We start from the raw sequence: 13,857 nt of genomic DNA on the forward strand, positions 1-13,857 counted from the left end.
ATTCTTTCTATTGTTTCCCTCAACTGAGGAGTTACAGTGTCCGAAAAGATTCTTTTGAAACTGATGTCAAAGAGTGTACTGCCTATATTCTCTTCCAAAAGACTTATTGTCTCAGGCCTAATCTTTAGGTCTTTGATCCATTTTGAGTTTATTTTGGTGTGTGGTGAAAAAGAATGGTCAATTTTCAATCTTTTGCATGTGGCTGACATTTTCCACAATTTTTAAAATAATGTTTTTCACGCCAGTTTGTGCAGTTAGCTTTGAGCTCTTCAACAAAGACTGCTTTCCACTTCCCTCTTTGTTTCAACCAGCCGTTCGTGGTGAGTGTGTGCCTGATGCTGCATGGACATGACGTGTGCGTGAAGTGTTGCCGCCTCGCCCGGCTGGCTCACACTCAGTGTGAGGAGGAGTGAGTTGTGCTCAGTCGCAGAAGTCTGTGTCTGTCCACTTGTGGCGAATGATGGAACTCAGGAGCATCAAAAAGACCACGTGAGGGGCCGGCCCTGTGGCCCAGTGGTTAAGTTAGTACGCTCTGCTTCACGGCCTGGGGTTTCGCAGGCTCGGGTCCTGGACGCACACATGGCACCACTCATGAGGCCATGCTGAGGCAGTGTCCCACATGCCACAACTAGAAGGCCCCACAACGAAAATACACAACTATGAACTGGGGGGATTTGGGGAGAAAAAGGAAAACTAAAATGTTAAAAAAAAATACCATGTGAGCCATTGCAAGTAAATATTCCTCAAAGCTGTTGTCAGTGGAGACACTGTTGGTGTTTGGGGGGAGGGGAGGGTGCCTCTGTTGCTGTTGAGCTTCCCTGGCCTCCTCCTGCTAAGCACTAAGAGCACCCTTCCAGTCACTGTCACAACCAGAGGTTACCCCTACACCTTTCCAGAGGTCCCCTGAGGGGAGGTACCACCTGCAGGGGGAGCCAGATGCCTTGCCAGAATTGTTCCCCAAATCCACATAGAACGGCAGACTCCTCGTAGTATTACTACTTGTGACGTGGGCTGTCTGTGGTTTTATTTCTGCCACAAATGTGAAGTTTCATGAAGATGGTCTTTGAATAAATATTCCCTTAGATGATGTTTTTTCGGAAGAGTTCTCTCCACCTGCTTGTTTCTGGTGGAGGGGTGTTTTGTGTCGTGGTAAACGCAATATTCTTGCCGTCTGGCGTGACCAAGGTGGTCCTCGGTCCAGCCGTTGCAGGACAGCCTGCAGGCCTGGGGGAGCCTCGTAGACTGTGGGTAACCCGGTTGCCCTTAGGAATGCAGAGGCCGTCATTGGGAGAGTTGACGTTGTCTTTGATGTTTTCTCTAGTTTGCAGTGCCTACTTCAGGACCCTCGGTGACTAATGGGATACCCAGTGATTTCGGATGTTGTCGGTGATTCAGATCCAGTTTTCCTTTTGTAAAACCAACCATTAATCAGGCAACAGTGAACACTTCCGGTGGTGGCTTTACGTGGTAATAGCTGCAGCACTTGTCCCTGCTTTTCTGATAACACTCGTGCAAGAGCTCACTATGCGCAGGCCCTTCGGGGCCCTATACGAATGGTTGATCTCCACAGCAGCTCTGGGTAGCTTTTACTACTCACGCTTTTCAGAGGAGGCTGAGAGAGGACGAGCTCCTTGCCCAGGGCCCTCCGGCCTGGAAGCAGCCAAGTCAGGGTTCAGAGTGGCTGGGGCACCACAGCCCACGCACTGCTGCGCCTCGCGCCTTTAACTGTGGTTCTTGGGAGCGCCTGATTTAGAAAGGACGTGCGCTAGTGACTTAACTCACCAGCTCGTGTTACTGTTCTGCTGTCCCGTGTGAGATACCCCGCCTCGGGCCAGTATTCAATGTTTGTATACTGTGACACAATGACGTTTATGTATGGAGACCTAGTTTTCCGTCACGCAAGATTAGAGTCTCACTTTGTTAATGTGGAGTTAGAAATTAAAGTTGACTGTTGGCATGTTGCGAGGGTATGCGCTGAGTCTTCTCCACTTGAGGTTTTCCTCAACTTGTGGCTTGTCTTCACTGGAGCTGCTAGCACAGTGGTTCTCAACCTTTTTATGGGTCACAGAGCCTTTGAGAATCTGTTGAAAGACCCTCTCCTCAGAAAATTCACAGGCAAAAATGATTTTACCTCTGATTTCCAAGGGTTCTTTTGTGATCCCAGATCAAGAACCCTTGCATAGGTATATTGAAACGTTTATGTGCAGCTTGTGAAGTGTGCTTGTGTTCATTTTTTGAATCTGTGGCTGGTTGCCATGGATTCTCTCTTCTCCCCTTTTGTCAGTATTTGTGATCATAATGGCTAACTGGTCAGCAGTGGCAGAGCACAACCCCTGTGCAGACTGCTGCTGTCCCGGTGTAGTAGCCATGTGCTGTAATATGCTGTGCACTGTACTGTTTGCTTGGTGGGATCTGAGTTACGATTTTGACCCCAGAGAGTTGTGTGTCTAATGGTGAGACCCTAGACCCTAGGACATCTGGTCAACAGGGCAGACTGAGCTGAGGTGGAATCCTACCCAACTCAAATGCATAGGAGAACTATGGTAATCTTACTGAAAGCATCTTCGTATACAGCCAAGTTTGGACAAGGAATGGAAATGTCTTGGCTACCAGAGTGCAGAAAGAAGGCAGCACTGGAGGTGTGAATGGAGGTGTAACTGGACAGCGCAGGGTTTGCGAACCAGGTGCGGGCCTCACAGGTGGGAGCTGGAGTTTTGATATTCATGCCAGGACAGGGCAGTGGCTTAGGCCTACACAGACCTCCTTGCATAGATTCAGGACCCCTGAAGGGCCAGGACCACTGTGTCTGCACAGCCAGAACCAGAAAGCTCTGTTTGCCAGCCGACACGGGGAAGCTCCCCGCTGGCCCAGAGCCATGTGTGGTTGAAGTCACCCAGGAGGAAGGAGGACTCAGGCCTGTGGGGCCACATCCACACTGTCTGCACATGCCAGCTCCCTGAGCTGAGGAGTGAGCCTGGAGACTGGCTGCAGCTAAGGAGACTCAGAGCTGTGGATTCCCAAAGGGAGCATGTCCGCTGAGGATGAGCTCCCAGCAGGAAATGACAGACCACAGCAGTGAATGCCACCAGGACAGAAGAGGATTCACACCCCAGGAATGAGCCCCAGGTGGTAGACAGTTGGCAAGAGGCTGTAGTGGCGGTGTCTATGAGGGGGAATGTCTGGGCTGGGCCATGTGATGATTTGGCTTCTGTAAAACCTATTGTTGACCAAATTCAATGGCTTGTAGATTTTTTCATTATAGGTTTTTGTTTTTATAAACTGCTTTTCTCTTACCTTTAGAAGAACGTATTGTGATGTTGTCTCAGAGCCAAAACCATGAGTGAATTTCGCATTCACCATGACGTCAATGAGCTGCTCAGCTTGCTGCGTGTCCACGGAGGGGATGGGGCCGAGGTCTACATCGACCTGCTTCAGAAGAACAGAACCCCATATGTCACAACCACTGTGTCTGCACACAGTGCCAAGGTGAGTGCCCATCCTCACTGCAGCTGTGTGCCCTGGGCAGGTGGGCCCCGTCCCCGCTGCAGCTCTGTGCCCTGGGCAGATGGGCCCCGTCCTCACTGCAGCTCTGTGACCTGGGCAGATGGGCCCCGTCCCCACTGCAGCTCTGTGACCTGGGCAGGTGGGCCCCGTCCCCGCTGCAGCTCTGTGCCCTGGGCAGGTGGGCCCTGTCCTCACTGCAGCTGTGTGCCCTGGGCAGGTGGGCCCCGTCCCCGCTGCAGCTCTGTGCCCTGGGCAGATGGGCCCCGTCCTCACTGCAGCTCTGTGACCTGGGCAGGTGGGCCCCGTCCCCGCTGCAGCTCTGTGGCCTGGGCAGGTGGGCCCCCTCCCCACTGCAGCTGTGTGCCCTGGGCAAGTGGGCCCTGTCCCTGGTGCTGTGCTGTGCACAGAGTTCACCTCCCTGACTGGGCGGCCACAGCAGTGCCAGTGGTGATAGCAGACAACGCTTGTTGAATGCTTTCCATAGACCACGTGTTCTGCTGAACTCAGTGCTTCTGTTGACTCCTCAAGGCAGTTCCTGTCATTCATCCCATTGTACAGATGAGTAAATGGAGGCTCAGGGAGAGCACTGCACTGTCAGTCTGACCTCAGAACCCAGACTCTTGACCACTCCCTCCCTGTGTTCCATGAGGAGGAGACTCCATATATCCTCTGGATGTGTATTAACCACATTAAAGTCCCTTTAAAGTGGATTTTTTTTGTTTATTCAAATAATGTCTAACTTAAAATTATAGATCTCTAGTAAAGATAATTTTGAAATCTATTTTTGAAAATGTGCAAAGCTTCACTTACTTAAAAAGCTTAATAATGGCACAAGGATAATTAGAAAAATTCACTGAGCAGGATAGAGAGTTCAGGAACACAGAATTATGTTTAATTTATGATAAGGGGACCACTATCACTCAGTAGGAAAGCATCCTAACCCTGGGCCCATGCGTAATAAGAAGTTCCAGAGAGCACAGAGGTAGTGTACAGAGGACACGTGAGCTACTGGGAAACGAGTGGTGTTGATCTACGGCTCAGGAAGCACAGCGGGAGGAGACCACAGAGGAGAACGTGGGTGGGTTCACAAAACGTTCTCAGGAGTTGTCTTAGTTTTATTTCAGACGTACGTGATTATTTAGCCTACCGAATTTCACTTTATTTTGGCTTTTGTGTTTATTTTCTGGAAGATTTTTTAAAGTGCTTAGTTACTGTTTCTAAATCACTTGTGTTTATGCTTTTGAGGTTAAAATAGCAGAATTTTCTCGTACTCCAGAAGACTTTCTAAAGAAATACGATGAGTTGAAATCTAAAAACACAAGGAACCTCGACCCACTGGTGTACCTGTTGTCAAAGCTCATGGAAGACAGAGAGGTAATGTCTGCTGGGCGCGCACACACCGTTCCTCGAGAGTGACGGGAAGGATGTCCTCTGTCTCTGCAAGATGAACATCCATGTGCTCCTGGGGGAGCTGAGTTGTGGAGTGGTTCTAACGAATGTTTTAAGCACCCACGAGTCACTCACTGAGATAACCCCTCACGAGTCTGAGGTCACTGGCGCCGCCTCACAATCTTGGGCCTCACTTCTGCTGACCCATAGCACCTGCTCATTGGTCCTCTCCCACTTCCTGCCAGTAGGTAACACAGGAATGGGTTTATGGTGCATCGGGACGAAATGGCTCCTGATGGTGAGAAGCACGAGAACTACTAACAGGAGTTATCTCCTGGGGTCGGGGGCTTTAGTTTTCATCTTCTCCTGCCATGTTTTTGTCGGTTTTAAATTGACCACTGTTACTTGTGATACTAAGAAAAGCATGTGTTGAGGCCAAGGGAGCCATGGCACACAGGAGGGTCCAGGGTTGTGTTGGGTCCTTTTTCTCACTTTACAAGGCCCGGAGTCTGTTCAGGGGTGAAGGGTGTGACCAGGCCCTTGTTGACCACCAGTGCTGGAGATAGATAAAGGGAAGTGGTCTAGCTGAAACAAGGGAGACCAGTCACATGTAGAGAAAAGGCTGTACCATTGGGAATGGAGTTTGGGAATTGGCTGTCAAATCAGCTGTAGGATTTCCCTCCTCTCATGATTTGAGGATGTGGCACCTCGTGATGGGAAGCATCCAGAGACCAGAGTGCAGCTCACGGTCTAAGGGGGACCACCTGCTCTCACCACCACGTAGTTATTGGAGTTAGGAGAGAAGGAGGTGGGGTTGGCTGTGTCTGGCAGAGTGCACGAACCTGACGGCCCAGGGTAACCTGGGGTTTTGTGTGTTACCAGACTCTGCAGTATTTACAACAGAATGCAAAAGAGAGAGCTGAGCTCGCAGCTACTGCAGCCGCCAGCAGCACCACCAGCTTCAGTGCCCCCGCCACAGCCTCCAAGATCTCCATGCAGGAGCTCGAGGAGCTGAGGAAGCAGCTCGGCAGTGTGGCCACAGGCTGCACATTGCAGCAGGTACCTCGCCCGTTGTCTGTTAAAGCTGAATCTGCATGTGGAGACACTGAGGCCTCGCTCCTAGTCAGGACCTGACTCTGCATAGATGAGCCCTGGGCCCCGGGAGCGGATGACCGGTCCAGCGGGCTCTGGCTTCCCCAGGCACTCCTGGGTCTCAGCTGGTGCAGACTGTGATCCCCATTTCTCTCCGTTAATTTTTGACCATTTGCTTTTAAGGTTATCTTTAAGGATAACTTTCTGTAGGTCATTTTCTTACTGCTATATCACTGCTTTTGGTTTTATGTCCTGCCCTGTCTCTTTTTTTTTAAATTTTTTTTAAAGATGGGCACCTGAGCTAACAACTGTTGCCGATCTTTTTTTTTTTCCTGCTTTTTGTCCCCAAATCCCCCTGTACATAGTTGTATATTTTTAGTTGTGGGTCCTTCTAGTTGTGGCATGTGGGACACCGCCTCAGCATGGCCTGATGAGCAGTGTCATGTCCACGCCCAGGATCCAAACTAGCGAAACCCCGGGCCGTCAAAGTGGAGCGCGTGAACTTAACCGCTTGTCCACGGAGCCAGCCCTCTGCCATGTCTCTGACATAAGTCTGTCTTCTTATGGTATTGTCTCTGTGGCCTTTAAGCCCCCTCGGAGCTACATCCCCCTGAGGGTCTGAGCTTAGTGTGTGCTTGTTGACCATGGCAGCTCTGACAAGGACAACAGCTGGCGCTGGTTGGCATGCCCAGCCCCTTGCGTTGTCCTCATGGCACTACCCTGTGATGACAGACAAGGAAACCAAGTTTGCACGTTCCCGTCCTACTGACCACCCCTGAGTCGGTGCTTCCAGGCTGCCGAGCGCCCTGGTCTGCCACTGGCGGCTGGTCCCGCAGGAGGACCACTGCTCTGTGCACATGCCAGGAGCCAGCCTTTCCCGGTGTGGCCTCGTTGATCAACGTCTTGGCCCTAAGGGGATCAGTTGGGGCGCCCCTTCTCCAGCCATCTGTCCCTGGGGCCTTGTCTTCACCCTGCAGGTCATGTGTGGACTTGGAGCCACCAGGAGCGAGCGACTGAGACTGTGCACAGGTGTTCCAGAGAATCGGCTGCTCTGGCAAGGTGCAGCCCTTCTCTGGTGTTCCTGCTTGACTGTGGGCCCCGCACAGGCTCAGACCCTGATGAGGGCCTGGGTCCTTTGTCTCTCTCATCTCCAGCGCCTTGCACTGTGACAGGCCCAGAGACATTCGTTTCATGTCCACCCGTATTTATTGAACCCTTGTGTGCACAGCAGTTGACTTTCAATGCCATAGATGTGTGTGTTTTAAGCATTTGTACTAAATTTTTCTGTTGTTGTTTTTAAAAATCCTCACTAGTCTCTGGAACTTACAAGAAAGATGCTTCGAGACAAGCAGAACAAAAAAAATTCAGGCCAGCGCCTCCCTGTCTTCCCAGCGTGGGTGTATGAGAGACCCATGCTGGTCGGGGACTTCCTCTCTGGCTCGGGCTTAAATACAGACACAGCTGTGCCCATAGGTACGTGATGCGTTTATGTCTTAACACCCTGGGGTTTCGTGGCATATGCATTCATGTTGATGCCTCAGCAGGGAGGGCAGAATGTGAGTGACGTGCCAAAGCCCCGCAGCAGGCGGGTGATCACGGCTGTCACCCAGGCCCTTTGCTGCCCTTGGTCACATGGTGATGCACAATGCCTGCTGACAGCTGTGCTGTACCAGTTTACCAGTGACTGGCTCTCTGACCTTTTGGTGCAGACCCTCGGACACTTCCAACAGCAGCACGTGACCGTGGCAGGTTTGCTGCAGTAGTGACGGGTCCTGGCCCGTGTGTGTCGAGTTCAGGTGGATTGAGGGGCATCTGGGGATGTGTGCATGTGCACACTAGGGCTGCATCTCACAATTCACAAGTACTTTCATAGATTAAAAGCCAGACCTCACCAGTTAAGGATGTGGAATGCCTGCCATGTCCTGTCCTCCTGGCACGTGGTCCATGGTGGAGAGGAAATGCCTCGGTGCCCTTTCCTTTCCTGCATCACCGTGGCTCTGTGTGCAGTAGTTAGAGACACAAACACCTGTGTTCAAGTTAATGAAAAGGTGTAGAAAACCATCTACTCTGTACAGCCTTGCATCGCTTAGCAACTGCATACATTCTGAGAAATGCCTAGTTAGGTTATTTTGTCGTTGTGCGAACATCACAGGGTGTACTTACACAAACCTAGGTGGTATAGCCTCCTACACACCTAGGTGCTAATCTTACGGGACCACTGTTGTACATGTAGACTGTCATTGACTGAAACGTCGTCATGCGGCACATGAATGGTTGTTTTCAGTGGTGATCCAAACTGTTAAAGTTTTCATGGGAGTCACACTCACTGAGCCTAAAGTCAGCCAGGGGCTGTATTGAAGGGCCGACAAGCAAGGTGGGCAGGGCTTCCCAGGGGCACCGGGGTCTGGGGACACTGTGGGGTGAAGGCCCCAAATGCTGGAGGTGAGGGGCTAGGGTGTCCCTAGGGGCGCTCTGGCATGCAGATGTGGCAGATGAGACCCTGGGGGATCCTTGTCAGCAGGGCTCACCTGAGCACCCAGGGGGGTGTGATTCCTCCTGTCGTGGCCTCTGTGGTGATGTTGCGCTTGTGTTTGGATCTGTTAGAAAAGAAAAAGACATACAATCCCATTTAAAATTGCAACAAAATAAATTAAATACCTAGGAACAAATTTAACCAGAGAGGTGAAAGACTTGTACAGTGAAAACTTTTAAGACATCGTTGAAAGAAATCGAAGACACAAAAATGGCAAGATATTCCATGTTCATTGGAAGATTAGAAGAATAAACATTTAAAATGTCCGTATTATCTAAAGCAACCTACAGATTCAATGCATTCCTATCAAAGTCCCAACGACATTTTTCATGGAAATGGAACAGAGTCCTGAAATTTATGTGGAACGACAAAAATCCTGAATAGCCAAAGCATTCCTGAGAAAAAAGGGCAAAGCTGGATGCATGACACTCCCTCGTTTTAAAATATACTGCAAAGGGGCCGGCCCAGTGGCGCACTGGTTAGGTTCCCACATTCTGCTTTGGTGGCCCAGCATTCGCCGGTTTGGACCCCTGGTGAAGACCTTCGCACTGCTTGTCAAGCCATGCTGTGGCAGGCGTCCCACATAGAAAGTAGAGGAAGATGGGCACGGATGCTAGCTCAGGGCCAGTCTTCCTCAAAAAAAAAAAAACAAACTGCAAAGCTATAGTAATCAAAACAGCATTGTACTGGCACAAAAACAGGCACACAGACCAGTGGAACAGAGTCGAGAGCCCAAAAATGAACCCACACATCTATGGATAGCTAATTTTTGACAATAGAGCCAAGAACATAGAATGGAGAAAGTTTCTTCAATAAATGGTGTTGGGAAAACTGGACAGCCACGTGCAAAAAAGTGAAAGTAGACCACTATCTTACATCATATACAAAAATGAACTCAAATGGATTAAAGGCTTAAGGTAAGACCTAAAACCATAAAACTCCTAGAAGAAAACACGGGCAGTACGCTCTTTGACATTGGTTTTAGCAGTATCTTTTTGAATGCTATGTGTACTCAGGCAAGGGAAACAGAAGAAAAATAAACAAATGGGACTACATCAAACTAAAAAACTTCTGCATGGCAAAGGAAACTGAACAAAAGGAAAAGACAACACACCAATTGGGAGAAAATACTTGGAAATCTTGTACCTGACAAGGGGTTAATTTCCAAAATATATTAAAAACTCATACAACTCAACAAAAAAAAACTCAATCAAAAAACAGGCAGAGGATATAAATAGCCATTTCTCCGAAGAAGATACACAGATGGCCAACAGACATATGAAAAGATGTTCAACATCACTGGTTATTAGGGAAATTCAAATCAAAACCGCAATGAGATATCACCCCACACGTGTTAGAATGGCTAGTATCAAAAAGACAGTAACAAGTGTTGGTGAGGATGTGGAGAAAGGAAACCCTTGTGCACTGTTGGTGGGAGTGCAGACTAGTGCAGCCACTGTGGAAAACAGTATAGAGATTCCTCAAAAGAATTAAGAATAGGAATACTGTATGATCCAGCTATCCCACTACCGTGTGTTTATCCAAAGAACATGAAAACAAATGTGTAAAGATGTTGTCACCCATATGTTCATTGCAGCATTGTTTACAATAGCCAAGAATTGGAAGCAACCCAAGTGCCCATCAAAGGATGAATATGTATGTATATATACACACACACACATATATATACATATGTATCTGTATATAACGGAATTCTATTTAGCCATAAAAAAAGACAAAACCATGCTATTTGCAACAACATGGATGGACTTTGAGGGCATTGTGCTAAGTGAAATAAGTCAAAGGGAGAAAAATGCCATATGATTTCACTCTGCCAGGTACGTGTGTCAGCTCCACACCGTGCGACCTCACTGTTACCTTGGGCCAGCATCCTTGTCTGGAAAGCACTATCTTGGTGGTGTGCAGCAGGCTGGCACAGCAGGTGGGAAGTGAACACAGGTGTCACCCCCAGCTCCAGGACCAGTCACCATGCAGAGAATGGAGGGGGAAGGTCTGGAGCCCCATTGTGGAGATCAACAGAGATGGCTGCACCAGCCCGAAATCCAGGAGAGACATGCTAGGGATAGGGATCTGGGATCACACCATGGGTACCTGATTCCTTAAAACAGATGAGGTCACCTGGAAGGAAACCGTGGAGGGACCCAAGGGCAGACCCCGAAGATCCAAGACAAAGTGGAAGGAGAAGGAGCCAACGGGAAAGGAACGTCCAGAAAGGCTGGGGAAGCGGCAACAGCCAGTGCGCGGCGCTGCTAAGATGTTGAGCAGAAACCACCTGTGTCTGCGGAGCTCGAGGCTTGGGGATCTTGGCAGAGGCTGCTGCGTGGAGGCCACACCCAAGTGGTTCAGAGGCAGAGACGACTGCCCTTGTGATTTAGGGACAAGGATGGTAGTCAGACAGGCTTGTGGGTCAGGGCAGGGATTTCAAAGACGAGAATCACTAAACCAACTGGCATAGACAAGACAGCCAGTTGAGGAGCCAGAAGACAGAAAGACTTACGAAAGGGACGGGACCTGAGGGGGTACCCGGTGGCCACAGCGCATGGGGGGACAGCCCAGCCTGCAGCAAGGACATGCCCTGCCAGGGCAGAGGCAGGAGGAGAGGGATAAGACGGCCCTCAGGGAGGGTGGCGTACGTGCAAGTGAGGGCATTCACCCTGACGGCCTGCCTTGGCTCCAGGAAGGCACTCAGGGAAGGCACAAATGACCACTGAGAGGTGGGAGTGGCACCAGGCGGCCGCTGCACACCATGCTGAGAATGCAGGTAGGCCCACCAGTGAGGTCCTACCAGGTGGAGATGAAGGGCGGGCCGAGGACAACTGTACTGATGACATGGGTCTGAGCGTGGACAGGAAAGGTCTGACGGGTGACAAGGCCAGAGGGATGCATGGAGGATGCCCGTGCCAGGGGCCTGTGGTGTGGGACCAGGGTGTGACAGAGGGCAGGGGGCAGGATGGTGACATGGTGGGGCCCACCTCCTGCCGCACCATTTACTTCACATCCCAGGATCACCCTGGTTGAAGCCCTGCTGATGCTCTCGGGAAGGGACCATGCTGGCAGGTGAGGGGTGCAGGTGCGGTGCTCAGAGACATGTCCTGCTGTCACAGGCAGGCCTGCAGTGTGCAGACGTGTGATGCCAGCAGTGTTTTTGTAAACTGCACAGTGTGTGGTGCAGTGCCATCCCGATCTGCCAGCCCTGGTTTTGGGGTGCCCTGGGGCTGACACAGGCGCCCCGCAGGGCCCTCCGTGCAAAGCCGGGTTGGGAGCAGTTTCATAGAGAGCTTTCTTCTGGTGCTGCTGTGCCTCCCCATGCGTGGCATCCATCCCAGCAGGTGTCAAGAGGACCCCGGGGGTTGTCCTGGGGCTGTGAACTGAGAGGCAGGGAGCACCTGGGCCGGGAGGCGTGTGGTGGGTGGCCGTGGTCCATGGCCTGTGACTGCCCTTGAGCCCGTCAGGTGTCGTGAGGGAACCACCTCGTGCTGTGTGCATCTGGTAGAGATGGTCACTGTTTTAAAGGTTTTAAAGAAAACCTCGTTTTTATGCCGGGGCAACCTAGACTTAGCACGTTGTCATGAATGCTGTGAGGACGGCTCTTTAAACTGTGAGCTTCCCTTGTAGACGGCGGCCTTCTCTGAGCGCAGGGAGCTTATTTGCTCCACCTGCCTGTTGGCGGCCAGCGCCCTCCTCCTGAGATGTTGGAATCTCAGCCTTTGGTGCCCAGTGGGGTCAGTCAGAGCCAAATGAGCCACTTAATTTTTATGTCGTAAATATTTGAGGAAATTACGCAGAGGAAGATGAGTGAGGGTATGACTTCTAGTGAGTTGGTTCCATTGGGGGTCGCTGGAACAAGGAGGTGTGGAGGCGAGCTCCATGGCCCCAGCCGGTGTCTGCACCCACAGGCACGCTGCCCCTGGCCTCCCAGGAGTCGGCTGTCGTGGAGGACCTGCTCTACGTGCTGGTGGGTGTGGATGGCAGGTACATTACTGCCCAGCCGCTCACTGGAAGGCAGAGCCGGACGTTCCTTGTGGACCCCAACCTGGACCTGTCCATCAGAGAGCTGGTGAACAGGATCCTCCCGGTGGCTGCCAGTTACTCCACTGTGACCAGGTAGGTGCCAGATGGGACCTGGTGCTGGACGCTGGCCTTCTCAGACGTACTCAGCCCCCAGAATCACACTGGGTGCCCGTAAAGATCATTCAAGTCCCCTTCTTAGGAAAGTCCCCATCTTATTGAGACCCACCTTCACTCCTGGCACAATTTTGAAAGGCCTGGGGATAAGTGCAGGGAACCCAGTGTCCCAGAGTTCCCTCTGGGGAGAAGAGCTTGAGTGGGTCGTTTGCTTCCACTTTGTGGATGGGACTTGGAACATGTGACCTCTTAGCTGAAGACGTGGCTCTCACCTTCTCCAGAGTGCCCAGTGCTTCCTTGTCTCGTAGGTTCATTGAAGAGAAGTCTTCCTTCGAGTATGGGCAGGTGAACCACGCCTTGGCAGCTGCCATGAGGACCCTGGTGAAGGAGTACCTGATCCTGGTCACACAGCTGGAGCAGCTGCAGAGGCAAGGCCTCCTGTCACTGCAGAAGCTCTGGTTCTACATCCAGCCGGCCATGCGCACCGTGGACATCCTGGCCTCCCTGGGTACGCGCCTGCCAGCACCTCAGCCAGGCCAGGAGAGCCGCTGGGGGCTTGGGCAGCACGCAGGCCGTTTCCGTGGTGGAACGGTTCGTGGCATGTGCAGAGGAGACATGGGTAGTGTCGTGGGAGGGACCTCGGGCCAGGGTGCTAGTCATTCGTTTCTTACTTTTGGACATCAGGGGTGTGAGGCCAAAGCCTGTGTTGCTTCATGTTTTATTAATTTGCAGGAGGAAAACTCTGGAAGCTCTCGTTGGTAAACTTTAGGTAGCAACTACAGCCTTATAGTTTGAGTCTATCCCAGAAAAGAAGCACCTCTCCCCATGAGGAGGTCAGAGATGAGCTGAGAGGTTCTAGTCCGTCTGTCATGATGCAGCCAGGAGAGCCGTGGGCACCCCCATCTCAGCACTCAGTGCCACCTCCTCCTCCTTGCAGCCACCTCGGTGGATAAAGGCGAGTGTCTCGGGGGCTCAACCCTGAGCCTTCTCCACGACCGCAGCTTCAACTACACGGGCGACAGCCAGGCGCAGGAGCTGTGCCTGTACCTCACCAAGGCTGCCAGCGTGCCCTACTTTGAGATTCTAGAAAAGTGGATCTACAGAGGAATAATTAATGACCCATACAGGTAGGCTCGGGGGGTGACGAGACAAGTCTGGGCTTGAAGGAGTGCATGTCCGCGTGCAGCCGTGCA

General features: G+C 51.4%; 1 protein-coding gene across 7 annotated transcripts in view; it reads left to right on the plus strand.

Annotated features, from left to right (window-relative positions):
* Nucleotides 1-13,857, plus strand: part of TUBGCP2 (tubulin gamma complex component 2) — a 32,576-nt gene that overhangs the window by 2,201 nt on the left and 16,518 nt on the right. For 4 of the 7 annotated variants that reach the window (XR_011441299.1, XM_023636465.2, XM_070275282.1 and 1 more), the window contains exons 2-8: nt 3,301-3,486; nt 4,750-4,878; nt 5,776-5,952; nt 7,299-7,458; nt 12,436-12,643; nt 12,973-13,172; nt 13,602-13,791. Coding sequence is in view for 5 of the 7 variants with exons in the window: in XM_023636465.2 (XP_023492233.1) it covers nt 3,337-3,486; nt 4,750-4,878; nt 5,776-5,952; nt 7,299-7,458; nt 12,436-12,643; nt 12,973-13,172; nt 13,602-13,791 (1,214 nt within the window). In the remaining 2 variants the exon portion in view is untranslated. Of the gene's footprint in view, nt 1-2,300; nt 2,685-3,300; nt 3,487-4,062; nt 4,879-5,775; nt 5,953-7,298; nt 7,459-12,435; nt 12,644-12,972; nt 13,173-13,601; nt 13,792-13,857 lie in introns of those variants that run through there. The other 3 variants (XM_023636472.2, XR_011441300.1, XM_070275290.1) reach the window with 3 other exon arrangements.

The sequence above is a fragment of the Equus caballus genome, chromosome 1 (assembly GCF_041296265.1).
Source record: "Equus caballus isolate H_3958 breed thoroughbred chromosome 1, TB-T2T, whole genome shotgun sequence".
NCBI lineage: Eukaryota > Metazoa > Chordata > Mammalia > Perissodactyla > Equidae > Equus > Equus caballus.